At 37.1% G+C, this 27,743-nt stretch overlaps 1 protein-coding gene across 1 annotated transcript in view; it reads right to left on the minus strand.

Annotated features, from left to right (window-relative positions):
- Window positions 1-27,743, minus strand: part of ITFG1 (integrin alpha FG-GAP repeat containing 1) — a 72,299-nt gene that overhangs the window by 25,187 nt on the left and 19,369 nt on the right. Inside the window, exons 7-10 of the mRNA XM_009906695.2 lie at window positions 23,572-23,642; window positions 22,308-22,392; window positions 12,961-13,055; window positions 3,949-4,121 (exon numbers count right to left, since the gene is read on the minus strand). Of these exons, the coding sequence (XP_009904997.2) occupies window positions 3,949-4,121; window positions 12,961-13,055; window positions 22,308-22,392; window positions 23,572-23,642 (424 nt within the window). The remainder of the gene's footprint in view (window positions 1-3,948; window positions 4,122-12,960; window positions 13,056-22,307; window positions 22,393-23,571; window positions 23,643-27,743) is intronic.

The following is a 27,743-nucleotide window of genomic DNA, read 5'->3' on the forward strand; positions in this document are numbered from 1 at the left end:
AACGTGAGCTAAGGGAATGGTTTCAATTTCTCTTTTGCATCATCCTGGCAAAGATGTCATTCAATTCACATTTTAAATTGCCAGAAATTATTAGATGATAATTTTCAGAAGACAGAAGTTTGTCAAGCTGCTTTGTTGGCTGTTTCCTCAGCTGTTCAACTTTTTCCCTATACAGAGGAGGAGTCACCATCCTGGAGGTGTTTAAGCAATGTGTGGACCTGGTGCTTAGGGACATGGTTTAGGATTGACCCTAAACCGGGTCAAAGGTTGGACTGGATGTTTTCTGTGATTCTGTGAACTCCTGAGGTCTGTCTAGTTCATTCACACTTATACAGAGAACATCTAAATGACTAATACCTTATTCTAGACATTCAGAATAATTGAATTTGCCTCTGGTTTTTCAGATTAGCTCAGTGACAAAGTGTTCATCAATCCTACATTTAAAAGAAGTCCTCTATCCACCCTTATGCCTGACAAGTGACAAATAATAACAATTTATCAGGAGATAGTTTGGTCAAATGAATCCTTTCAAGTATATCCATAAAAAGGAAAAATACATAGGCACGAAATTAAAACTGAGCCTGAATACCTAAAAAACATTCAAGAAGTGTATTACAGACATTTTCCATTCAACTGTTAATATCTATTTGTTTGTTACCTCCAAGTATCAGTCTTTACTGTTATTTACCACCAACATCAGTGAGATACTGCATTCCCAACTTTACCAGGGAAAAATATTCCCTTTGGATAAAAGCATAGTTAAAAAATCCTGAGATTATATTTGCAATGCAAGATACCAATGATTAGCATCTAATTCGGAAATAAGTAGTTAAACAAAGTTTGTTTCAGGGAGAAAGCTGGGTGTTTATAGACTCCCATGCACTACTTACACTTTCAGTGTTACCAGGGTCAGTTTAAACCCAACATATAAAACCAAATACATTTAGACAACAGGAAGTAGAGATGAACCAATTAACAGCTACTGATAAAATCTCTTTATCTGTTATTATTCTACATACATACACAATTTCTAATACAGTCATAGCTAGAGGGAAGAAAAATTCATGTATGTATCTAGCCTGAAGAAAAATCTGTGGACTCGAATCCTAATATGCAAGCTCTGACTCAAATCAGCAGTTACAAGAACTCATAATGGACAGATAAATATCTAAAAATAGAGTCAGAGTTTAGCATTATCCTATCTTCCATTATCATGTATATTTTCAGATGCATAAAACAGTTTCTGTCTCCTTTAAATTACAGACAATAAATAAAAGCCAGCTTTCCCAGACTATAGCACAGATTAAGGTCAAGAGTTTACAAAAATGCTTTTATCATTTAATCACAGTAGTCAATCATTGAAATTAGATCTGTAGATGTAGCATGAAAGGCTTCAGAGAAATAAACAAACAGCTTGATCCAGAAGTGTTTAAAATCAATTAAGTAAGGTTTTAATTTTAATTTGCTGTAATTTAAGAGAAGCTTTTCATTGTGACACTGTTCTTTCCACTCTGTGACCCAGTTAAACATTTGAAAAGAAATTATTTGCTTAAGTTTCTCAGAAACAATGAATCAATACTACTCTGAAAGGGACATTTCACAGTGGGTGCAAAAAATGTGACTTCTGTTCCCATCCCAAAGTACTAAGAGTCTGTTTCCATTTCTTTGCCACAAATCCTGGAAATACACAGTTACAATTAATACACAACAAATGTCTTCATTTTTAGCTTATGTACTCTTTTTTTTTTTTTCACCCAGTCTCCCCCAGCTCTCTGAACTTCCCTTTTAATAACTTGCCAAATAATCTGCCAGTTCCTTCAGTCCTTATGTCTTACTGTGTCACTTGACTTTGAAGTCCAGTTTCAGAATAATTTTAAAGATGCACCCAACTGACTAAACAGCTTCAGAAGCAAGGAAAATGGAGAGAGAAAAATGTATCACAGGAATTCATTGCAATGAGTATCCTCCAGGGCTTTTAAAGGACTAACTGTTTACATTTTTCACATATTACACTGTCACATCCAGAGAAGAGCAGCTCCTAAGAAACTTATAAAATAATTTCACATAAACTTCTGAACTCTGTAAATCTTCACAGAGTCCTCCTGAAGCATACTATCAGGATACACACTAGAAAACTGCCTGTGGTACAGCTCAAATGACAAGAGTTGTAGGGCTTAAGTAAAAACAAAGACAAGAATAACTTTGTGGTTTACAAGCCATGGTATTTCAATGGGAAAGGAAAGATTTTTGGTTCTAGACTGTTTATTGTCTTTATTCAATGACAGCTAAACACAAGAAGCCAACACCCAACTAAGTGTTCAGTGCTCTAACTTTGCCTGTGCAAGTTCTGGGCAGTAACTGCATTGCCTTCTTCTCCTCTGCCATCTCTGAATATAAAAAGCTGCTGTGCTAGTTGTTTTAAAGCTTAGAGATCCACAGACAGACCTCAGCTGCATACTGCCTTGTCTCTGAATCACATCACATAGACTGAATATAAGCACATAACCCTTCAAACTGGGTCATTTTTAGGTATGTATCAGTATCTGAAGAACTCTAACATAAAAATGTCAGTAGGTGACTCATGTTTAGACAACCATTAGAGGATCTGAACTGACTTTAGACTTCAACATCTAAATTCTGCATATATACAGTTTTAAGCACCAAAGTGAGCTCCTCCGACCTTTTCCTCAATTCAGATCATGCACGTGCACCCAAGCTCATATAAAACACTACCCACAGGGAGATAACAAATACACAGAAGATACTAAATAAGACATGTCTTTTGTCTTGTAATGCACTATGGCAAGCACTTTTCACAGATCCAGTAAGTTATTGACTAAAATACTCCTTACAAGTGATGACATGAGGAAGAAAAAGGGGATAGCATAGATGATCTTACATCTCTTCAGAATGCTGGAAAACCCAGTCAGACAGACCCCTAGTTGGGCCACAGCATGCTGTGCATACACTCTGTAGTGATGCTCAGTGGCATTATGGTCTCTAGAGCTTTTAATTTTATTTTTTCTTAGTAGTAACCAACTCTGTTCAGTAATTTCTACTGTCAAACAAAAGGATCTTCACATGAAAATGTGCAGCTTCACCTCAAGGTAAAGACAAGGGCATGCCAGTGGTATCCTCAACAGGTGCCAAGTGGGAGCTGCCTACAGGCTTCTCCGTTACAATTAGCTGGCTAAGTTTATCCTGCAGCCAAGAGGTATGTGCAGAAAAGCACAGGCATGCTCCTACTCGGGTCAACTATTATGTGGATCACTAACTTCTCAACGTACAGCAGTCTCCCTGTAAGCATCACCACATGTCCTCTCTGACCTAAAACCAGATGGTAGCAAAACAAAGTATTGAGAAAGCAAGTAAAGAAGGAAACAAAAACCCACCCAACCCAAGGAGAGATACTACACTGGCAACATTAATAGGAAAGGTTAGGAGCATCTGGTTTTGGGGGGGTGAAGAAGTGGAAGTTTATTTCTGTTAAATTTGGACAATATAAAATTACTGGTAAGCTCCTAGGTGTACCTAACAATCTTGCTTCTCAAAAGGGGCAAAACTCAACTGCACTTCTCAGCATTCACCAGCGTTCACTCCATGTGACACTATGTAACAGGTTCCCCAAGGCTCAGCAGACTGGTGTTGCTTCCAGCACTAAAAGCTGAAGATGACTTGGGAAAGGAAAGGGAGAGATCATCATCTCCTGCAATCTTGGAGGAACTTGCTATCATGCTCCACTCCCCATTGCAATTCCCTACCAAGACTCACAGTCTGAGTCTATGTAATTCTGGATATAGCATGCAAATGCATCCAATTTTAAAAGGGACACATTTAGTAGAGATCACTCAATAAAATTAATGAGATCCATTAAAAACAGGGATTTGTAAGACTGATGATTGGACATGCATTTGATAATCTTTATTTCTAGGTTTACATATACTTCACCTTCCAGATGTGTTCTTGAGTATAGCAAGAGCATCTGGGTAGCCATCCATATTGTAATCTCCAATATGAAGCGTAATTGGGAATGAAATTTCTGTTGAAGACTGGTCATCTTGATATGGCACAAAGCCCCAGAGTGTGTCTTTATTTCTGAAGTCTTGCAAGACTGGAATCCACTGTAAATAAACCAAAATAGAACACCTAGGTAAGGAAAGCCATTTTACTTCTTTAAACGACCTAATTGTATTTAAACCAGCTCACATTTCTTCACTGCATCCAGATTCTTAATCATTTATAAATTTCCAAAGAGAATGTAAGGGTCATCAAATAAAAAAAAAAACAACAAACTAGTTTGAAATTATTATTCCTATATTAAATTACTCAATAAAACTCCTCCAACAGAAGGCTGTAAGAATGGAGGAACTGTGTCCAGTGGATGGAGGTATTAAGGAAATTTACTGAACTTCAGGCCTGCCTGGAACCTGGGTAAGACCAAACCATCAGGGCCTTGAGTTCCTGAATCCCTTTGCTTTCATTAAGAGGGGACCTAGAAAGACAGGAATGGGCAGTAAGGGATCTCATAACAATCAGCAAACAAAGTCCTGCACATGGGAGTAGACCCCTGCAATGGTGCAGGCTGGAGACAGACCAGCTGCATTAGCAGCTCTCCAAGAAAAAATGTGGGGGGCTGGTGAACAGTAAGCTAAAGCTCAGTGTGGCAGCTGTGACAGCCAAACATTATTTCTGCACTGGAACTGCTGCCTTGCTCCTGCTAATTGAGATGAGCGATTATTTCTATTTATTCAGCACTTGTTAGTCTGCATGTGGATTCTGTGTCCAGTTTTGTGCCCCACAGTTCAAGAAACGTTTGAGAATACCAAGTGTGTTTAGAGAAGGGTTGCCAAGGTGGTCAGGTGTTGAATATTTACTCAAAGAACAGGCTGAGGTCCCAGGGCTTCATTAGCCTAGAGAACAGAAGTTTTAGGGGGGACTTAATAGCAGCTTTCCAATTCCTGCAAGGACATAACTGAAAAGATGAAGCCAGGCTCTCTATAGAGATACACAGCAGAATAACAAGAGACAATGGTCACTCTGACACAAGACAGGTGCCAACAAATTAGACCAAAAAGGCCCTGAGAAACTGCAAAATCTGTCCTCTGGGGTTTTCAAAGTTCGACTGGACAAAGCTCTAAACAACACAGTGTTGCCCTTGATTAAAGCACAGGGCTGAATCTCCTAAAGTTCATTTCAGCTTGAATGATTCCATTATTCATGGATATTTAGAAGTTCAAGAGCTTCAATTCCCCTATCTCCCCAGCAGCACAAGATACTGAACTGTTTGATAAGACATTAAGATTAAAGTATCAAATGGAAAGTACAAAAGAAATGCAAAGTATAATTTCTTCAGGACAAGAAACAGAATATATCTGCACTTACTTTCCATAAAGTGCTGCAGAGGTGCTAAACAGAAATTTATCTTAATTAAAATCAAAGTAATTTCACAAGCTGGTATGAAGCTGAAGTACCAGGGTTAATGCCAATGCTACAGAAAAATTCAGTGCCATTTTTAAAGTCAGAAGAAATTCTGTATGTCGATTATCTGACAATACCTTCAAAAGGACAGAGGGGTGCCATCTTAAAGGACCACTATCATCAACATCAAAAGCACTTAGCAGCATCTTAAATGTCTCTCACCCAAGCTTTAATTTAGCTGTTTCGGGAACCAGAATGAGAACCCTGACAGCATCATTTCCTCCTGTGGAGAGACTCCTTCACTAACACAGTCCAGTAATCAACAACACTCCTGTCACATACCAATTGCATGTGACACACAGGCTGGTCCCTTGAGATGACATACAACCACATGCATCATAGAGAAGCCCCCCAAATTACTTAGAAAGTGCATGAAGGATATCACAGATGGCCCAGAAGCTTGGAACAGTTCTGCCAGACCCTGCACATACTTACTGTATGTCTGCTTTAAGTGCTGATATTTGAACTGAGCCACAACACCCTTGATGAGAACTTCAGTTGAAATTAAACAGCCTTTGATCCTCACACCCATCCAGCCCCACCCTCCCATATGCATGCCTGTTTAGTTACTGGTAGCTGCTAAAGGTTTAGAAAAATGTATGAAGTAGAAAAAGAGAGTCAACCTGAGGGAAATTTTTTGAAGGGCTGGATTTCTTAGCACTTATTTGTCATGCAAAAGACAGATGAAACAGTATTACTGCAAAAAATGTAATTTTGAAAAACACTGACTGGAATCAGAACCATGAAATATAATACAGTTCTTGCTTTGCATGGTATCATTCACACAGTCATTGCAATGAAATCCAATTATATCCATCATATACTTTCTCAATGTTCCCATGTATGACAACACTATTTTAAAGCAGCAAAATTAATTTTTAGGCTCAAATCCAAACTTGTATTCTGTTTTAACTCTGCTCAGACTGAATGTGTGATTCATATACAGGAATTTTACTATCATAAGGTCTGCAACTAAATGCAGAGATACAAAGCAGGAAGTAAACACAACAGAAACTTCACCTACTGCTAGCAACCATCTTCACTGGGCATGGAGGCAAAGTGGATGGATACATGGTGGCATGATTCATCCATCCCACTGAACCACTTATGGGACCAATACAACAGCAATTGCAGAACACTTCAAAAATCAATCTTGTTCAGCATGTAACCAGAGCACACTCTGGCCCCATACATAACTTACTCTGACAGTTTACATTCAGAGTAATCCGTGCTTTTGGTGAAATTCATCCTGTACATTTCTATTATCAAGAGCAGCACTGTGCAGTGTAGCGCAAGATTGATTGCTCATGTGCCTGAGGACATAGATTCAGCACAGAAGGAAAAATGAAAATAAGTATGTCAATAATATGAATCTCCTACTGCTTTGGTACAATTACTTAAAGCTTCACATTTGCTGTTACTACTTGAATAGGAAACAGACTAAAACTATTTTTTTTTTGCTTTCACTCTAAGATAGATATAAGTGGGTATAATGAGGACCCACAAAGCTATTTTATGTGGGTTTCTGGTCATATTATTTCTGCTACCTAGCTCAGATGAAAAAATGGATTGAAAAATGCAATGAGTACACCTAAAAAAAAAAAAAGAGTAAGTGAACACACAAAATTCAGAGAAATCAAATATTTACTTCTTCCCTTTTTGTTAAGCTCTGCTGCGTAGCATCACTAATATAATTACTTAAACCATTATATATATATGCATGTATGGTTTTACTCCTTCAGTTTTAATCTTTTTGTAGGCTAAAATAAGACATCTTTAAGTGTTTGAAAAATTCATTTTTTTCAAACTCTTCAAATACTTTTCAACCAGCAGAAGAATTCCTTTTTGTTAAGAAAAAGACCATGGGCACTAGAGAAAAATTTAAAACTAGTGACACTTAACTTGAAACAGCTCATTTCTTTCAGAGTCCACATTCTTCTAAGTGTTAGGAAAGGCACTTCCCTCATTCTATAACCTGTTAACAGGTCTTTGAGCTCTAAGTGTGGGATTAACATATCTCAATTATTCAAGTATGGCCAGAAACCTATGACACACAAAAACCCTATCCAGCTAGCTGCCCGCTTCCAAGCCACCTAACACAGGCAAGAAGCTGGCTGTCAAAGTACCTGGAAACTGGTAGCCCATTGTTGGTCAATACCTTTTCTGGAAATGCCAGGAGTTTTCCACCTTTCTTCAACATACACTATCCCATCCTATAGATGGATGAGTATCATGAGTGGCCTGAAAGAATTGGACAATTGTCCCTTTCTCTAGGGGCTCCCCCTTTTCTATACGTTTGCACCACAGTTCAGCTGCATGTAAGAAATAAATGCTGGGATTCCAGAACGCATGAGGCTTTCAGTGCCTATCAAAGTCATTTGAATTCTGTACACAGTTAGCAGCATAAAGATTAACCAAGTAAGTTACCTATACATTGCACCATTAACTTGGGGTGTTAAAAGCCCAGAAGATGACTGGAGTGATTTAGCAACACAGGAAAAGGAGTAAAGTCCTATTTTTGATGCTCGTATGTGGCTCATAGCCCCATAGCTGCTTTGGGAAAGATGAGCAACACAATGAGAGGATCTTACAAAATCTGAGGTGTATGAACCTGACAGCAGCAGCTATCTCCCCTACTTTGGCCTGCTTAAAATGGTTTAGAGGAAGGAAGAAAAACTTCCAATACTGTCCAACTGCAGCAAATAATCAACACTGTCAGATATCTCTCTTGCCTAGCAAATGACGCCACAAAGTCGTATGCTTTACTGTAAGATGCACTGCTCTGTCCTACTTCAAAGCTGTTTCTTAGAGGAATAAAGCCATAATCTTTCTATTGCACAGATAAAGACTGTAATAATCATCAAGCTCACAAAGAAACTGTTAAATGAAGGGACCAAAAGAATACTTTTGGCCTCAGGAAATAGATGAAAAATCATACCGAATATTGGGCAAAATTACAAGCAAGATTGGTTATGTCTGAGAATTTCCCAGTATCTAGAGTTTCTACAGTAAACAGTGCCTGCACTTCAAAATATTTTTCAGGGAGAACCCAGCCTAATTTTCAGAATCTAGATGAGAGGTGTAAATCAGCAAGCAGATTAGTCTGTAACTGTTGCAGGTGAAGTTAAAGAAATATGGAGGTATCCTTACACCTGCCACAATCTGAAACTGCGTATGAGATTCTAGTTCAGTTCTGACATCAGTTCTTCTGTTGCTATGGAAACATTCACATCCTTTAAAAATTTCAGTCAGTCTGTATCTCCTTAAGTCACTCATATGTATTTTGTTGGCCTTTACTTTTGCTCCATCATGCAAAAGAATAAAATTTATCTGAGATAATTGTAACCCATATAAAGATTATATATATTAAAACCCATGGTGAAAGATCATCCTTGAACTAATTCTCATACATCTGCCTGGATTTCCAGTGGCTATTCAACTGAGAATAATGAGAACTATACTTTAGCCTGACAGACACCAAACAAGATCTTACAAGAACAGCTCCACAAGTCTGACATGCTATTTCATGCCTCTCCACAGAAGTTTTAGAACCACAGATTTCACAGATGTTTATTTCTTGTTGTTATGTATTTCATTCCAATGCCCAATGACAAGGGGCAATGGGTGGAAGTTGAGGCATAGAAAGTTCCATGTAATTACGTGGAAAACATTTTTCACTGTGAGGGTGATGGAATACTGGAACAGGTTGCCCAGGGGGTTGTGGAGTTTGCCTCTCTGGAGATAGTCAAAATCTGCCTCGATGCATTCCTGTGTGATCCAGTACAAGTGATCCTGCTCTGGCAGGGGGGGTGGACTAGATGATCTTTCAAGATCCTTTCCATTTTGTGAGAGTCTGATCTTATGCTACCATGGACTGTGTTCAGTCTTTGTGATTTAGTTTCATCAAATGTCACAACATAGAAGGAAGAAAGACAGAACCAGGTCTAGTTACCATAGGCAAAATATTTTTCATTAAGACAGTAATCTAATTTGTAATTTTGCAGATCTGAGAGCAGTAAGTTTCTTAACACCAGAATTTTTTTTCTACACTCTTAACTACAAAAACCCCTCAAAACCCTACAGCAAAAATTAAACAGTGAAAATGGATATATAGCATCACCTCCTTTTCCAATAAAAAGACCTGCATTCTTTCAGTTTCTCATAGATCCCCTGAAACTACCTTCCTGTTTCAGAAAGGACACCATCCCCTCATTGAAACATGCTCTGCAACACAAGGGGCTCATTATTCTTTCCCTCAAATTTAAACTCAATTAAATAAAACAAAAGGAATTCATCTCAGTCTGTTACTATAATATTTATATTTAGCATTTCTCTTGAAGATTTACTTACTCAGTTGAAACTCTGAAGCTGGGTCATTTCATAATGACCAAGTTCAGTGAAGTTAAAACACTTCAATTCCAAATAAATATGGGAGGTAACATGTTTGAATAAATTTCTACCTGAAGGAAACATGCAACACATGGGAAAGACTGCAGGCATATGAATGAAAATCTTTCACTGTTTCAGAATGGAAAAGATAAAACTTTGGAAGAAAAAGCTGTCACCTCTAGAAGAGTCTAACAGTGCAATAGAAGAGTGTTCTAGATGTCATTCTTTAAAAGGTTAAGGCAGAACAAGTCACACTATTGGCACACCATTTGACACTGTCATTTCTAATTAAAAAGTCATTCTAAAAATATGCAGTGACAAGTGCTTTAAAGTTTCTAGGTAACTCTTATCCATTTTTAATATCTTTTGCCTAAAAGGTTAAAAACCTTTTGGATCCTTCACTTTTTAAAATAAAGTAGTAGTATTTGGCTGCTATTTTTTTTTTTTACTGGAATATCACTACCTTGGAAATGATTTTAAAATTGGAACCATCCAGTGAAATGGCTAAATGAAGTATAGAACCCCAAATGCACTAATGGGTATCAGGAGTGATATGTTACAAATCTTATGTATCTGTAATTAAATAGTTGACCTCTATCAAAAAAATGAAATGAAGGAACAGAAAGAATGTTTACATGCAGTATTATTTCAGACCAGGTTACAACACAAGACTTTACTTCAGAAAAATTTGGGTATTATGCAAACTGATTCACAACTCCTTCTGCCATCACTGCATCACTTCCTTTTAGAAACATACAATGAACAGCAGACAATAGAACTTTTCTTCAGCACACTGCCCAGTCATCCCCTACTCTCAATCAGCAGCTCAGTCTCTCTCAATGGTACAGACTATTTGAGTATGGTTGGTTTTCGACAGTGAGGTTACTTTCATTGAGAATAAAATTACTTGAGCAGGGAAACTGGTATATCTGTTACTTCTTGTATTATCAAGAGTAAGGAAGTAAATTCAGAACTGAAGAGCAATTATCTTTCTACATAAGAGCACCCCAGCTACTCAACAGTGAAATGTAAGCAGCCTGTTACAGCAATATAACCACTGTAACATGCTTATGGTGTACTCCCCTTTGACCAGAGAGCCATGCAAGTACCACTAATTGAGCATCTGCTTGTTTTATATGAAGGCTGTGACCTGCAAATCAAACTCTGTTTCACTGTTTCTAGCAACACTATAATCCATTGTCTCTATTCTGCATCAACAGGGAATTAACATAAAAACCTGCAGTTGCAGCATGCACAGGAAAACATGCATATCTAAGAACACAGATGCCAGGATTAGAAGGCTAAAAGAGATACATTACCAAATTTAGAGATTCTTACTCCTTCTAGCACAGATGGTATATTCAATCCTAGTTATGTTTCCTTAAATGACTGGTAACTGCATATTTTCCTTTCCAATGCAGTTATTTTCTCACTGGTAGGAAAGGATGCTATAACCTGTGTTCTAAAAATTTTCATTCTTTAAGTGACAGCATATGCACTATAAACTTGGGTTGCAGACTATACCAAGAAGCACCTTATCACAGTATGTGCTGTTCCTTGAGCAAACAGTAGGTTCCCCTCTAAATTCTGAAATTCAGATCAGAGAGGGTACCATTGACAGAAAAAAAAACACCTGCTTTTAATTTGTCAGAAAAAGAATCATTGGTGATTCATACCCTGGTTAGAAACCTGTATGGCCTATATTGTATATTTCTGTCAGAACACTGAAGTGGGTCTTGCTGTCAGCTATAACCAAGTAGTGTTTTATAGGTCACCTTGGCTTTTAGGTTCGCATTACTAAGTATTAATCTAGTAAAAACATCAAGCATTAGGTTAATTTATTGCTAAGGTGTTAATTTTTTATTTTAAAGCAGAGCACTTAACACTTAAGTAATCACACACTTCAAAATGAATGCCTCTAGAGCAATCTATTACATGAATCAAGACTATGTCTCTCAAAACAACTAGTGTCACGAACAAATGAAGCCGAAAGACTTAATCGCCAAGCCCCCCCCCCCCAAATTCTGAAGACATATAGCCTAAACATGTCCTCATATACCATTTTGAAATTTATTTGGTAACAACCAAGCACTCAATAGAAATAAGGGGCAAGAGGTGTGAGCTGGTTTGGCTTGCTGTGTGTCTGTGTATATACACGTATTTAACTGCAAAGGAACTCCCTAACTTAACCTGAGGAAGCCTACCTGAATTAATTAGATGTTTCCAATTCTTAACACAAACCTTGGTGTCATCTTGTGCCAGAGCAGTCAGGTGCTTAGAATGCAAAGTTTTGCAATTAAAAAAAACCCCAATGATGCATCAGAAATCTATGTAATTTTTTTGATTAGAATCAACCTCTTCCACCAAACAGCTTTCTTTTTTCCCCCTCAAACTTGCAGTTGTAATTGGTTTGTCTGAGCTGGAGTTAATTCTCTCTAGAGCATCTTTCTAGTGCTATGTCTTACAGTACTGTAGCTGGGTGTTGGTAACACATCACTGTTTTGTCTACTGCTGAACCAGGCTCCAAGGCTGTACTTTTCCAGTATTTTCCACCCCCCAGCAGCAGGATGAGGGATGGGCAGGATCCTGGGAGGGGACACAGCTGGGCCAGCTGGCGCAAACTGACCAAAGGGGTACTCCATGACATATGACACCAGTTCAGATATAAAAGCTAAGTGAAAGAAGGAAAGTGTGGAGATATTCATTGATGGTGTCTGTCCTCAGGAGTAACTGCTACACATATTGAAGCCCTGCTTCTAGGGAAGTGACCCAACAATGTCTGGCTCAAAGGGAAGCAGAGAATAACATCTTTCTTTGCCTGTGATTCTGCATTTTATTGAATTGCTTTTATCTTGACTCCTACATTTCTGTTGTATTCTTCCTCTTCCCTGTCCATTGAAGAAGGGGAGTGATAGTGCGGCAGTGGCAGGCATTGGGCCCCCAGCCAGGGCCAAACCACCACAGTAATAATAATTAAAAAAGAGTCTCTTATATGCAATGATTTCACTGTTCTGAAGAATATTTTTCCTATTTGACGTTATTTCATAAAGCACAGTATATTTCTTTGTCTTTGCAATTCCAAACTCGCAATACCTGATCCATTCCTAGCTTAGTTAAGTAGATGGCACTTTTTTGACACATTGCGTCTTCACAGACAGGTAATAAATGTTCACTTTGTCCATCTCCATCTGTCAAGGAGAAAAAAAAGACTGTCAGCTTTTTATTTGCAAAACCCAGAAAGCCTGTTTGCAAGAGATAGTCACCTCTGATTAACTTTTTTTACATGCAAAAAATTACATGAGATAAACTTGACCTATTCAAAATTCCTAATACAATCTAGGTCTTTTATTTGAAGAGACTCTTTGCTCATGTATTTTCATCTTGAGCTGTAATACAGAAAAAATGTTACATTTTATTTCTTATTGTAATACATTTAGAAGGAAAATTGCTTAATAGTTTATTTAATCCCTGTATTTAGTTGGGAAGAAAATTACCTCTTATAGAAATCCATCATTACAAAGCCACCGTTTAACATTCTGAACTGGTAATATGCAGGAGTTCACATGTAATACAAGAATCTAGAACACAGGATAGAAAACAACACTGGGAAGCTGACAAACACAATGGCTAATACATCATTGAGGAACACCACTTGTGAGTGGTCACCAGCTGGATTTAACTCCATTGAACACCACTCTTTGGGCCCATTCGTCCAGCCAGTTCTTTATCTAGCAGAGTGTGTGCTGATCCAAGCTGTAAGCAGCCAGTTTGTCTATGAGAATTCTGTGGGAAACAGCATCAAAGGCTTTTCAAAAGTCTAGGTAGATAACATCCACAGCCTTTCCCTCACCCAATAGTCAGGTCATCTTGTCATAGAAGGTGATGAGGTTCATCAGGCAGGACCTGCCTTTCATAAACCCATGCTTACTGGGCCTGAACCCCTGGTTGTCCTCTATACAGTGTGTAACAGCACTCAAGATATTCAAGTTGAGGCTTGACAGGGCTCTGGGCAACCAGATCTAGATGAGGATGCCCCTGCTTACTGCAGAGGAGGTTGGCCTTTGGTGGTCCCTTCCAACTCAGATCATTGGGTGATTCTACATTACTCACTTTCATTTTTGCTTCTGTAAGAAAATACTGCTTAGACTGCAGGATTTTTCTGAACTGAGAATAGGAGAAAATGTTTATTATCGAATTATAAACTAGGGAAATATTGAGGGGTTTGCTGTAACAGAACCGAGTTGCAGATCTGTTTTGTGAATGTACAATTTAAATTAAGCCCTAATCTTTTAATCACATTCCTACAGAAGTTTCAGTCTGAAGTAATTTTAGAAGACTTTCAATAATACATGAGGCCAAAGAACCTTCAAATACTAAATCTTTTCTAGCTCTTTGTTATAAGGGACAAGGACAAAAGTCCTCATTTTAAATTACACGGCAAAGTGGAAGAGACTATAAAATGTTAGATTCTACTTCAACTGCAAACATTCATCTTGTTATGCTGATAACTCAGTTTGACAGAGCTGGTAATTAATGTTCGCTAATACCGCAGCGTATTGATAAAAACAACCTGTCTTTGAGGATGAAACTGTAGGGCAGTAAGAAGCATGGAACTGTCACATAAGCCACCACCTTGAACTTTTTCCTTGAACATTTGCATGTATAAGTTTGACTTGATTAAAATAATTCTGTAGTATCAAAAATTGAATAGAATGCAAGTACCTATTGAACAACATACTTTTGCCCTGAAACCAGAAGTAATATGATACATATTCTATATTAGAGGGACAGTTTTCCCAGTTTCTTTTAGAACAACCTACAGGTCTACTTATGTAACTTTCATTATAGGCTTATGTTTGCAGTTGCAATTTCTTCTCAGTTCTGTGTAACATGTATTTTGGAATCCACTAGTTACAAAGTATATTTGTAAGATAAGAGAAAAATCTGTTGGAAATCTATAGCACAGTTAAGACAAAGCAAAAAAAGAAAAACAATGTTGTCAATATAAATGTTGTCAATATAAATCTTGAAGATGAATATAGCAAAAGAAAGCTAGAATAATTAAAGCATCTAACCTTCCAACACAGATTTGTAACATGTACAGAATATGTATTACACAGTGTCACAGTATAACTAAGGGTGTAAGAGACCTCGAGGATCATCGAGTCCAACCTGACACCACAAACCCCATGACTAGACCATGGCACCAAGTGCCACATCCAATCTTCTCTTGAAGACCTCAAAGGATGGTGACTCCACCACCTCCCTTGGCAGCCCATTCCAATGACTAATGACACTCTCGGTGAAAATGGGCACTTGTTCTATAACTTTATTCTTTGTTCTATAACTTTATTCTACTCCCCGTAGAATTTCATATCTGGGAGCATTTCTCATGCAAAAGAAAGGGTTAGATAAATACTCACACTGTAGAGCAGGCAAAATAGATTTTGAACTTAAAAGACATCAAATGGACACCAACAATGAGCTAGGAACAGGACACCAATGCAAAGAAAAGAAGAGTATCTTCTGAGTTGCAGCAGCGTAGTTTAACATTATTACATTAAACACTGTATTACAGAAAAGTAGCAAACGAAGGAAAGCCCAACATTCTTCATCTCTGTCACAATATTGTTTCTAATTTCTTCTCTGGTTTCTATTTCTGATGCACATCTTATAATGTACAGATGTATCTCTTACTGTTGAGGTTATTTGAACAAAAGCAATTTTCTGAAGAAAAATCAGAGACTGTCAAACAAAGGTAACACATTTTACAAATCAAAAGCAGTAGTTACTGTTTGTGACAAAAATAAGAATAGAGCAAGGATAAAACCCACCTAGACTAAATCTGTACAATAATTTATTTCAAGTCTCGCATCAATCTTTGTTTTAAAAGCCCAGACACCTAAAACAAACCTCAAAGAGCCTAGGTCTACGTAAGAAAGCTATTTCTGGAGATCCTCTGTAGTTTTCACTCAGCTTCCAGGTAGACTATTAGTCTACCTATCTTAATCTTAAACAGTCTTACAGATCTTAAATAATCTTAGTCCAAACTGCTAGAAGCCTCAAGGTTATCCTTGCAATTTCAATGTAATTTGTAGCACTAGATGTGGCAAACATAGCCCAGGTTCTAAATGTCCTTTGGTAGCACCACTCAACATACAGCATGTTAGACAAGTAAAAAACTAGCTAGCATGTTCTCAACACATGATTCTAGCTTGACTTTGATACTAAAGCACTACATAGTTAATAAAGCTTTATAGGCAGTGGAAAAGGCTAAGAAAAGAACAGTCCCACATACTCATCAGCTGAAAAATCTGTACTTATGACAAAATACATAAAAGACAAAATTAGCAGTCTTACACCATGCAGGGCTCACGTGAGTCCATCATTACTTAGAACTGCCTGTTCATTGTAGTTCAAAGAAAAGCCAAGAATACAAAGCCAATGTAGCAAGATCAAGTCACAGTTCGGAAAAGCAAAAGAGCTTTTGGGGAGCATGATTCAAATCTTTCCACTTTAAACAGCTATGTAGTTCTGCTGCAGTGTAATCATACCTCTGCTCACTGAAAAACAAAAATTAAGTCAGCTTTATAGACTGATTGTAACTTACTATGGTGCTGTTAAAAATAAACTGTTCTCTAGGAAATACAAATAAGCTAACTACGCAGGCTAAGATAGTACAATCTAGCTTTCACAATTTGGAACTTGATGCCACAGAAAAGCAAGGCACTTCATATACCACTAAGTTCTAATGCCTTGAGAATCTTCTGTTCTCTCTTCTGAATTCACATTCTAAACTTTGTGTAGTCCCTGTGTTATTACAAACCTCCTGTCAGTGCAGTGTTCTCAGTTCCCTTCAAAAATGTGTGAGAAAATATGCCTTCAATGTAGTACAATAAAAGCCAAGACAGTTTTCTCTACTGTTGATGTGAAGTCCAAACAATCTAAGGCATCTTTTCTTCAATACAATACATCCTAATGAAGATTTATATGCTTTTTATTTCACCATACACATAGCTTGCTCACACCTCTTCCTCCTGGCTGTGCAAAGTACTCATTCTCTTTTCTCACGAGCCTTTCATTTAAAATTCTAAAGAACAGTAAGAAAAGGAGGAGGAAAAAGCTCTGTTGTGGTAGTGCTCAGAACACTACCCCTCTCAGGCAGGCAAGGAAGACTGCAACCAGTACAACAGAGCTGATGTTCAAACAAAAGAAAGGTTTGTTTGAAAGCCAATTATCTTAAATTTATCTTCTGAAGTAATAAAATTAATAGAATTCTTTTGTCACTCTCTCACTTGAGGTGTTCAACGAGCGGGACATGACAAAGATAATTACAATCAATTACTAAGAAAATTGCACATTATTAAAAGAATCACTGTCAGCTGCTTTTAGAAAATGTGAATTACAACTTCAAAAAAGAGCCTTTCCAGATGATTCAAAGTTCTGTGGACATTAAAGAAAACATTTTAACGCTATCCTTGGCACCAAATCAGGTCCGACTTTTAAGTCTCTCCATATCCTTCTAAAGAATCCATATTCACATCTCCACTGCAACCAAAGCATTTAAAAGACACCACGCCAGCAAACTGCACAAAGACACTTCTAGGCTTCAATGGTGTGATCTTCTTAAATGCAAAGAGTGTATTAGATGTACTACGTGGAATCCAAGCGGGAAAGAAAACACTGAATACACACTAAACAATAAATAGCACTGAAACTCACGTTCATGCTGAACAGTACTAGTTTCAGCTACCTAATTGTTAAGGCAGAAACTACAAAGCCTGACTGCACAGCTCGGAACTATCTAATGTTGCACATGTAGAAAGCTCATTAAACTGTCTTATGCCAACAAATTAAAGGGATAACGCCAATTAAAGACAGCCACTTGTGTGCCTAAATTTTGGGTAGAGAGTTCTTATTATATTAACCATGAAGACTGTCAGTCCTGAGGAGATTAAGTTGTTCAACAAAGAATGCATAAATAGCATGGACACACTAATTTTATCATTGGAAAGAAAGCAAACTAATTCAAAATATAGGGGCTACTTTGAGAAAAATTAGTATGGAGCAATGTCAATTCCTGCCCCACCCCCCCAGAGATACCAGTGTTTGTCAGCAACATAAAGAACCTGCCAGAATATGGGAAAATAGATTCCACCCCCCCCCTAGAAAACTACAGTGTTTTGGAACTACATTTAAAACTAAATGGATAGAAAAGTCTCACTGTATCTAAGTCATAATATAGACCTATAGAGGAACAAATAATAGGATTAATGTTGGTATTTGGGAGGGAGCCAAGAATGCATCTGTAGTTATCATCAGTGGTGAGATAACAGAAGTCTACTTTAAACAAAAATATCTTAAAAACACATTTTGCACAGTACAATGAATGGCTTTAAAAAAACCTCAAAGGTTAGGCACCCTGTTATCCTGTTTAAACATAATGAACTGGCAATAATGAGGTATAATGTACTACAAGAAAAATAGTAACTTCTACCATATGTCATACAAGTAGTTAACATGCATGAAAAAGGTCAATTACTTGTTAGGAAGAAGAGCAGAGAATATTGGTTTAGGATTATTAGTTAGAGTTAAGAACTTCAAACATCAGAAAAATTTGAGTTCAGGTCCCTAAAAGAGTTGGATATATAAATTTAACAATCCCAATCCATGCTTTATCAAAAAGCAAGTTTGCATAGCAAGAATAAACAGACTCCATAACTTAGGGAAGACTTCACAGATAAAGATTAAGTAGCAGCTAAGAAAACAAATAGTGAGTAAAAGAGGAAGAACAGAACTGGAGCTGGCTAAATGCTATCTTGAGAAAATAAGTGGTATTGTAGTTAGTTGTAAGCACACTGTTGAGTATACGATCAACTTAGATTTCGAAAAGTTATTTTTTATTCTTTTTACTTGCAGGCTGCAAGAAATTTCTTTGCCAAAACTAAGTGAAATCATCAACTGATCAAACTTTTACATTTTCAGATCAGATATCACAGAGGATGATTTATCAATCTCCTTTACCCAACTACCCAATAGAATGAACTAGTTCAATAGTAGCTGCAGCATTACTCTCCCATAAAAAAATAATTAATGGACTGTATAAATTGCACAATATTCTATGCTAATTGCTCTTGGGTCACTACTTAAGGACATATTTCGTTAATCTTCAGAGTAAGAAGAAAATAGCAGGTTTGTGTGACAAACATATGGTTCATATTCATCTTGTTACTGCAAAAAAATGATCCCACTGAAATCCTTAAATTTCTTTAACAAACACAAATTTCCCCCTTATTTTAAGTCACAATTATTTAAACTCTGTATAATTACAATTATTTATCAGAATTCTAGCCAGTATCTATTATTTCCTCTAAAGACAGTACAAGCATATCTCATAAAAAGCCTCTGCTAGCACACAGATAACAACAACGGAGGATTAATCATTTTTGCTATAGCAACCACTGCACTGCAATTACCATAGTGACATGAGAAGAATAGAAAAAGTAATAATGAAGAGCTTCTTACTTGTTTGGACAATGTGTCAGCCAAATAAGTGCAGAATTCTCCAGTGCCCAGCTCTGCTCACCTTATGAACTGAAATGCCATTTGTAATAAGTAAGTCACAAAGCATTTCTGATTTATTTTTAAAAGGGCAATCCATATTTGTCAATTGTTCCCTGTCCTTTGGTCAGGCTAATGCACAAATCATTGCTCTCATGTAACAGAGGGGAGTGCTACTTATTTTAGACATTCCAATTTAGACAAAGTCTTACCCTACCATAATTATATTGAGATATATTCACACCTGCTTTTGCATATTCACTATTAAGACATACATGCACAAAGACACACATACACAGAAACACAGCAAGCCTTACAGATACGGATTGATGTATGTAAACACATATATATTTTGCAGGAAAAAAAAAAATCTTTATTGTATTTGAATGCTCCAGGTGCCAAGATTACACTAACATCTGTGACACCTTCCCATGAGTCACCTAACTGCTGTGTTTTTCCTAAGTCCAGTTAGACAAATAAATTCCTACTTGATAGCTGTTGTTAAGCCTCCTTAGTTCAAGAAAAGAAACCTCACCCCAAATTAGTTGCCTTTGGATGTTCTCCAGCATCTTATTCAACGCTCCCTCCTTTTTTCAAATGGCAAGTAAATACTTAGGACCAGAAAGAGTATTTCAAATTAAACTTGGGAAAGCAGGAACTGATGTTAGGCAGTCACCTTTTGAGTGTTTTTCTAAGTTGTAGTCATAACCAATAAATCAGAATCTTTAACTGAGTAAGTGCAATAGGGTGCAAATAGGAAAGCAGGTCTAACTGAGGAGGTAGGAGCACAAATCACATACTCCCAAAACTCAAGTCTGGACCTGACATCATCCCACAGCCTAATATACAGGAGGTTAAATAAATGAGAAGTGGCAGGGACTGAAAGCACAGAGAAAGATGGAATCCTTTGAGACTTTCAGTGGATGGGAAGGCTGGGGGATCAGCTGTGAGACAGAAAAAATGCCCAAAACCTGAAAATAATTAGCAAGAGCACAGTATTAAACAACTGGTGATGGAACTCCAAAACAGCAGCTAAGCTAGCTATACTGGCCATTGTCTGTCATAACCTTGGCTGTACCAAACCCACACACTTGCATCACTGTGCTTTCAGTGTGTCCACATGTTCAAAATTTTAACTTTAGTGTTTGAACAGTTCCAACTTCTCTTGGCAAAGACATCCCAGGGGTTATTAAAACTGCATTAATTACAATAAATTTCTAGAACTATGATGTATCATTTGGGCTCATTAGCTACCTAACAGATAACATTAAACTACAGGAAGATTGCTTTCCACATTGCCATCATCAAAACAAACCAAAACCACGTAAAATAAGCAAAATCAGATTTCTGCTTAGCATCTATTAAGACACATTATTCAGAACAACAGCTTGGAAAATGGCTACAAACAACCCAACACATTTAATTATTTTTACTGCAAAGCCCACAGTACTCTACTCTTTTCTTATTATATACATGTGTTTATATTTGTAGATAAACATATATTTCTACAAAGATTTCAGAAAATATGTTAAAACATTTGATGGCAGATCCTAGATCATTAGTCAGCTTCTACCATAGAAGCATTTACCATAGATCTGTAAACCCATCTGTAGTTGCTAGAGAAGAATCTAAGGGTAATTAACTACCCATCAGAGGTGTCGTCTACTCACATGTCACCACACAGCTTTGCTAGCACTAGTAAGAGTACTTACAAGTGGCAACACAGAGCAAGAGAAATGGACTCTGGTTCTAACACAGAATCTGACCTAATTTAAAAAAAAATTAGTTTGCTTCAAAATGATTGTAACACAAAATAATGCAACAAGGCTACCATTTGGCAACACTTAACAGTCTTAGCCTCACAATTAAGAAGCATGTTCGGTAAATATAGTACATTAGGTCTTTAAGAAGTTACAGAGAACAGAACAGACCAGGTTGGAAAAGACCTTTGAGATAGAGTCCAACCTATCATCCAACACTATCTAATCAAGTAAACCATCGCACAAAGCACACCATCTAGTCTCTTTCTAAACACCTCCAGCGATGGCAACTCCAACACCTCCCTGGGCAGCCCATTCCAATGGCCAATCACTCTTTCTAGGAAGAGCTTCTTCCTAACATCCAGCCTAAACCTCCCCTGGTGCAGCTTGAGACTGTGACTGTCTGCCAGCAGAAACCAGCCTGCAGCACCTTCCCTTGGGTTGCAAAATTTTTTAGTGCACAGAAAGAGCCCTGGTTTTGGGGCTACAACGCCAATATTTCCTGTTCTTCATGACGTGACATACGCATTGATAAGCCACAATTAACTAGAAAAGTACAATCTAAAAAAAGAATATAGGTGCTCAGTAACCCTTGCAGAAATAATTTTTCTTCTGTGCAAGAGCCTTTCAGAATTCTCAATTACAACAATTAACTTCATACCACATTTCTCTTTATTCCATTAATTTCAATTCATTTATATTTTGACTTTCTTACTTTGTACAGGTGAAGAATTTATGATAAACTTAACTCAAATAGTATCTTCTGAACAAGATCAGGGAAAAAACCACAATCCTGACAAACAAAATACATCTCAAAAAAAGGTACATATACACCTCAATGAATCAGTTCCTAAGTGTGGCTCTCAAAAGTAGATATAGGCGGTGCAGAATGTACTGGGATAGACAAAGCCGAATTTAGTTGAATTAATAATTATCCCCAGATGTTTCAAGACTTACAGTCAAATACATATAACACCTTAAAGGAGGAAAAACAAAAGAAAGAACGCACACACAGTCTTTTCTAGCTGAACATCTTTATTTGTTCTTTGATTTAGAGTAACTAACCAAAATATGAAGAATAAAGAAACAGCCAGGGTAGTTTAGAAGAACAAAACTCACCAAAATCTGCAAACACGGATTGTCCAACAAATTCCACACCACTGGGCTTCTCCTTACTTTTTCCAAATTTAGTGAAGTTCCCATCCTATCAAACAGGACAAGGATGATAGAAAAACTGCATTACAGCCTAAATAATTAAATTAGGCTTTTAAACCCCAAACCCCCCACATCAATAAGAAAAATTAAGTAGATAAAGAGACATGTCAGCTACAGTGGGGGAAAATAAAGGCACTTTCTGAAAGTTGCAACTGAGCTTTTGATTTTTAATCCATCCTGGAATCTTATGGAAATCCAGTTATAGTGATATTCAGACACAGGTGTCTGTACATTTTGCTGTGTTTTCAGGAAGAGACAGAGTTACTTCAGCAACATAATCAAAAGCATAACTGATTATGAATTTGCACTTATGCATATTGATATGTTACTTTATAGATATATGTAATACATAAAACTACACCACAGCTGCACACCTTTTAATTATAGCTTGATTTTCCTTCTAATTAGGAAATGACAATTTTCCACTAGGTCTGGTTTAGGTCTGTGTTTTAATTTCCTGTCATTAGAACCTAGGCCTGCAGAGAGCAATATTCCGGTATTTCATCGAAGACAAAAGAGAAGAGCTGAATCCTTGGATATTGTACAACTAGATCACAACTGGAGCAAAACCATAGCCAAAAAGCCCACTTTTCTAGTCACTGCAATCAGCTCCATCTTTAACCTTTACATAGAATTTATAATGGCTCAGATTAAAAATAGGTAAAAAGAGGAAGTGCATTTGAAGTGCTCTGCATACAAGGAAACCATCTCCCTGCAGAAGACTTGGTAGACCCTGTGCTCAGTTGACCTGAAAAGTATTTATCATACAGACAAGTGTTTAAAAAGCATTTTATGGTGCCACCATGGAAGGGAATTACATTGCCTAGGTTTGTAGAACCATTTAACAGGTTTTAATGGATCAGTTAAAGTATTTTGAGATTGGTATATACTCACAGACATTTTATATGTATGACATATTTCACTATGCTAATTGAGCTCAAATAATAGAATTTTCTTTTCTAAAGATAAGCAAATCTATTCATGTTAAACAAAATTCAGAGGAACTTATGCTGAGTAACACATTTGCAGTGATATTCTGCAGTCTAAATGCAATAATGCAATCAGTGCCTCAACATCCATTCCACTCATTCCTGAAACAAGGAGCATCAGATTTTTGTTTATGGCATCTGTGTCTTAACAGAATGGTTGTTAGATTTTTCTCTCTTACCTTATTTACCCATGTCTCAAACTGAATATTTTGTGTCTTTGATGAACTTGGTGATGTAGTAAGGAACAAATCTGCAAGGAAAAATGTAAGAAAAATAGAATATTTAGCATTAGATTACAATTATCTGATGACTCAGTAAAGATACATCATCTATATTACCTATATTTTATTATAGTCTATTCCAGATGTGTGTATACACATGTATATATATTAAGCAAGAAACCAAAGGGCTCTCCCCCAACTATTTTCATCCCTTGTACTCTTCTGTATACATACATACATACAACTTCTGCACTCAACTGCATTGGTATATTTTATTTAATATAAATTAAGTTAGCCCCACATGAGCTATTAAGTGCTGGATGTTATATATGCAGAAAAAAGTTTCTTTATAATGAAGACAAAACCAGCTCTTAAGGCAAGGAAAAAAAGGAGATAAAGTTATCTCTTAGCAAGTCAAAACTAAAAATAAAAAACTACAAACTACCCTTTTATTTTGAGTATGCTGAATAAAGTAACAGATCCAGTGTTGCCCGGAGGGGAGAAGGAGATGGAGAAATATTTCAGGCTTCCTTTACACTAAAATTCTCTTGAGCAGCAGAAGAGTGCACAAGTACGCTTCAGAGCATTTACCTGACAATGTCTACTTAGAGAGGATCCTATTCATTGCCATTTAGGAAAGCCACCAAATTAAGAACATGGGAAGAAAAAGCTTTATATAAGAGGTTAAAAAAAAGAGAGAGAGAGAGAAGGGGGTTTAAGGTAAAATCCAACCAATTACGAAGTCCAGTGTTCAGAATTCCAAATTTTACAGAAACTACTCTTTCAGATTTAAGCACTTATTTTCTTCTTCATTGTTCTCCTTCTTCCACACAATCTAAAATGTCATTGAGTTAGAAAACAGGCAGGAAAAAAAGGTGATTAAAAGGAAAAAAAAAAGGAGTATTAATGCTTTCCCCTGAGGTGTTGACTGAATAATCAGGACTGCTGCCCAGGGAATTGCAAATGGCACAGTAAGGGGTACTGTATTCCAGGGGAAAACAAAACAAAAATAAACCATAAACCACCCCACATCATAAAAGCAAAATGCCCACATACACACACAACAGCCAATAAAGTTTTTGCTTACAGATTTCTCTCCCTGCACTTCCCCCAACCTAAAAGCTGCACCATTTAATTTTATTCCCTTGAATACCCGAGACGGGCATTTCCTCTAGAGTGTGCACATGCGAATCATGATAGTGTGCTACATTGAAATGAATTATATTCATACTTAAGTATTTCTTGAAGGCAAGAGACCAAAGTAATGGAAACAATCTGAGGATACCACGAATGCAACTTAAGAAACATACATAAAAACTTTCAAATTTAAACTTTGCCTGTAGAGGGAAGTTTGTGCAATATTGTTGCTACCAGATAGGAACCAGAACAGTATTTTTAAGATCTTTCTTTCATTCACAGGGAAAAAGATAACTGTGGAATAACAGGCCAAAATGCTACTGCAACTTTGAAAAGAGCTTTTGAAGTTCACAGTATTTTAAGGAGGGGTGTAGTATACTCCTGCTGTCATTTGTACTGCAGTATGCAACTAGTTAGGGGCTATGGTGCAAACAGATTATGCCACAACAGGCTCTTTAAGCGTTAAGTACACAGCAAATAAGCAGCATTTGATTAGCAATTATAACGGGTTGCCTAACTTCCAGCAGACAGTTTGTTGGAACTGTAACTGTTTTCCCAGTGCACCTCTGAATCAGTTTCATGCACTGCATAGCTGACCTTTCACCTTTAATTGCCAAGTCAATCCTCTCTCTGCCCAGTCCTCTATGTGAGGAGAGATCTTGGGGAGCACTAACTCTGCATTCCCACAGGTAATTCCACATTTACATGTTTTGTGACTATCTTAGAATTAGACACAATGGCATAAGCTGCCAACACACAACAATTTACCCAGCATTAAGCTAGAAATTCAGCTCCCTCTTACTGGCTTAAATAAATACATTGACTTTATACAACATTTATGCTTCTAGGGTGGAACAAAACAAATACAAAAGGTAGGTATGACTTATGCTAGGGGTATTAAGAAGTCCTTTGATACAAATAACTTATTTAAGGTTAAACCAAAGTTCATTAAAAATGAAAATGGCAACAATAAATCAGCACTATTTCCTGGCTAATTAAACATGTGATGGAATTCCATTTAGCCATTAGTCTTAATTGGAAAACATATAGTAATGTAGCATGCTATGCCAGTTTCTCAGGTGACAAAAGAAAACCTTTTCTTCAGTAGGAAAATGCAGTACCACCTATAGTATCCTCACAAAAGAACTTTTTGAATAAAGAGAAATTAATGTTCTTAATATCTTTAATGGGAAGTCACATAAGCACTACTACAAACTGAACTAATTCTCTGAGTAGCAATGTTATCTTGTTTTCATTTAAGCTTTACAGAATCAATTGATCAGTTATCAGCTCCTCAGAGCACTTAATAGCCATAATTAACTCAAAAAAAACATTCCCTATTGCTCATCCCAGAATTGCAACAGGCCACAGAAAGTCAGGCACTCAACATGCCTGGGGAACAAGGAGAGCAAAGTAAACTGCAAAATATGAGTTCACTGAAGTAGTTCTTGTAAAGAGACTGTGTAAGGTTATGTGTACACGTTTTGTAAAAGCACCTAATACAGAGAAATCTGAAATGGATTTTTCTTATGCACTGAAAAAATCCCTTTTTTTTTTCCTTTCATTTTAGTCTGAAGCATATTAAATTAGTTGGTTTTCCCTCCTCAATCTGATTTCACAGTAAGTGTATAGAAGCATTTGGAAATATGACTGCACAGGGAATTGAAATAATATTGGAAAGCAAGAAAGAGCAGGCATATAAAATCCCAGATGTTAGGACCAGAATCAAAAGTAGCTTTAAAATAAACACTTAAAAAAAAGGGATGAGAGAATCATGATGGCTGAGATGTCACACAACTTAATAATGATTTTATGAATACATTTAGCTATCTGCAGTGTAGGAGGAATGAATCAGGATATTAAATGCAAGTCAAACTACCAAGAGGTAATAGAAAGATGATAATTTAAACCATCTAAAATGTTTACCATGTTAAAAATATGGAAGTGCTTACAGGTTTTGTCTTTGTTCAGCTGCTGTACAAACCAGGTATTTCAATGTCCACATTTGTTCCTCATTTTGAGAATAAGAAAATAGAGCTATGTTTTCAGAGGAGGCAATCTACCACATATTTCTTTGGTATCAAAGAGATCAGTTCTGAATGTGGCTCTCTACAGTAGCTTAACAATGATTAAATTCAGCAACGTGCCCGTTTTGCACTGAACACCCTCCCACCACCAAAACAGCTTCCTTGAACGTTATAAATTACTTTTGCCCTTGGTTTCCTATGTACTCCTCTGCCTCTCTCTTTTCCTAAATTGAGGTTTATAACATTATATACAATGAATGGAACGAACACACCGAGGCAGCTCCAAAGCTGTTGTAGTATTACTGGTAGAACACAAAGGCAGGCAAAGATGGCAGATTATCTTCCAGAAATAGATCCTGAGAAGCTAGTGCCCTGCTGCTCCTAAATTAAAGCTACACACTGTGATTTCCCATAGGACAACTTAATACAGGTAGAGCAACACTACCCCCAATTCTGGAGCCCACTGAATCAATTCAGCCGGTATGTTATTGCCAATTGTCCTCTTTTTATCCTTAAATCTTCTTAGAAAGTGCATGTCTCAAATGCTCATGCATGGTTTTGTGATTCAGCTCTCTCGTACTGAAATCTAATCAAATGCTTCATATTTTCAAGCAATTTTTCATTTTGATCAACAATGTCAGATTTCAAAGCAAGCCAAAGAAGATTTCTTTGCAGCAGCATAAAAATATAATGCAGTTTAGACACTCCAAATGCAGATATTTTCCCAGTGTTTTGTCATCATCATCTCCATTTTAATTCCCTACCTACCATCAGCCTAGATTTCTTCCCCACCTACCAACTTGCACTCCCACTTCCTGTGTGTCATCTCTGGCTTTTGCTCCCTGCTCTCAATTAAGCATCCCACGATGATAGGGAACGCTTCAGTAATCCCCATCTATGGTATGTTCACAACTGATGGCTGTTTTAGAAAGGCAGTAATAGCAACCAAGGAAAAGAACAACAGAA

This window comes from Dryobates pubescens, chromosome 19 (assembly GCF_014839835.1).
Source record: "Dryobates pubescens isolate bDryPub1 chromosome 19, bDryPub1.pri, whole genome shotgun sequence".
NCBI classification, from domain to species: Eukaryota; Metazoa; Chordata; class Aves; order Piciformes; family Picidae; genus Dryobates; species Dryobates pubescens.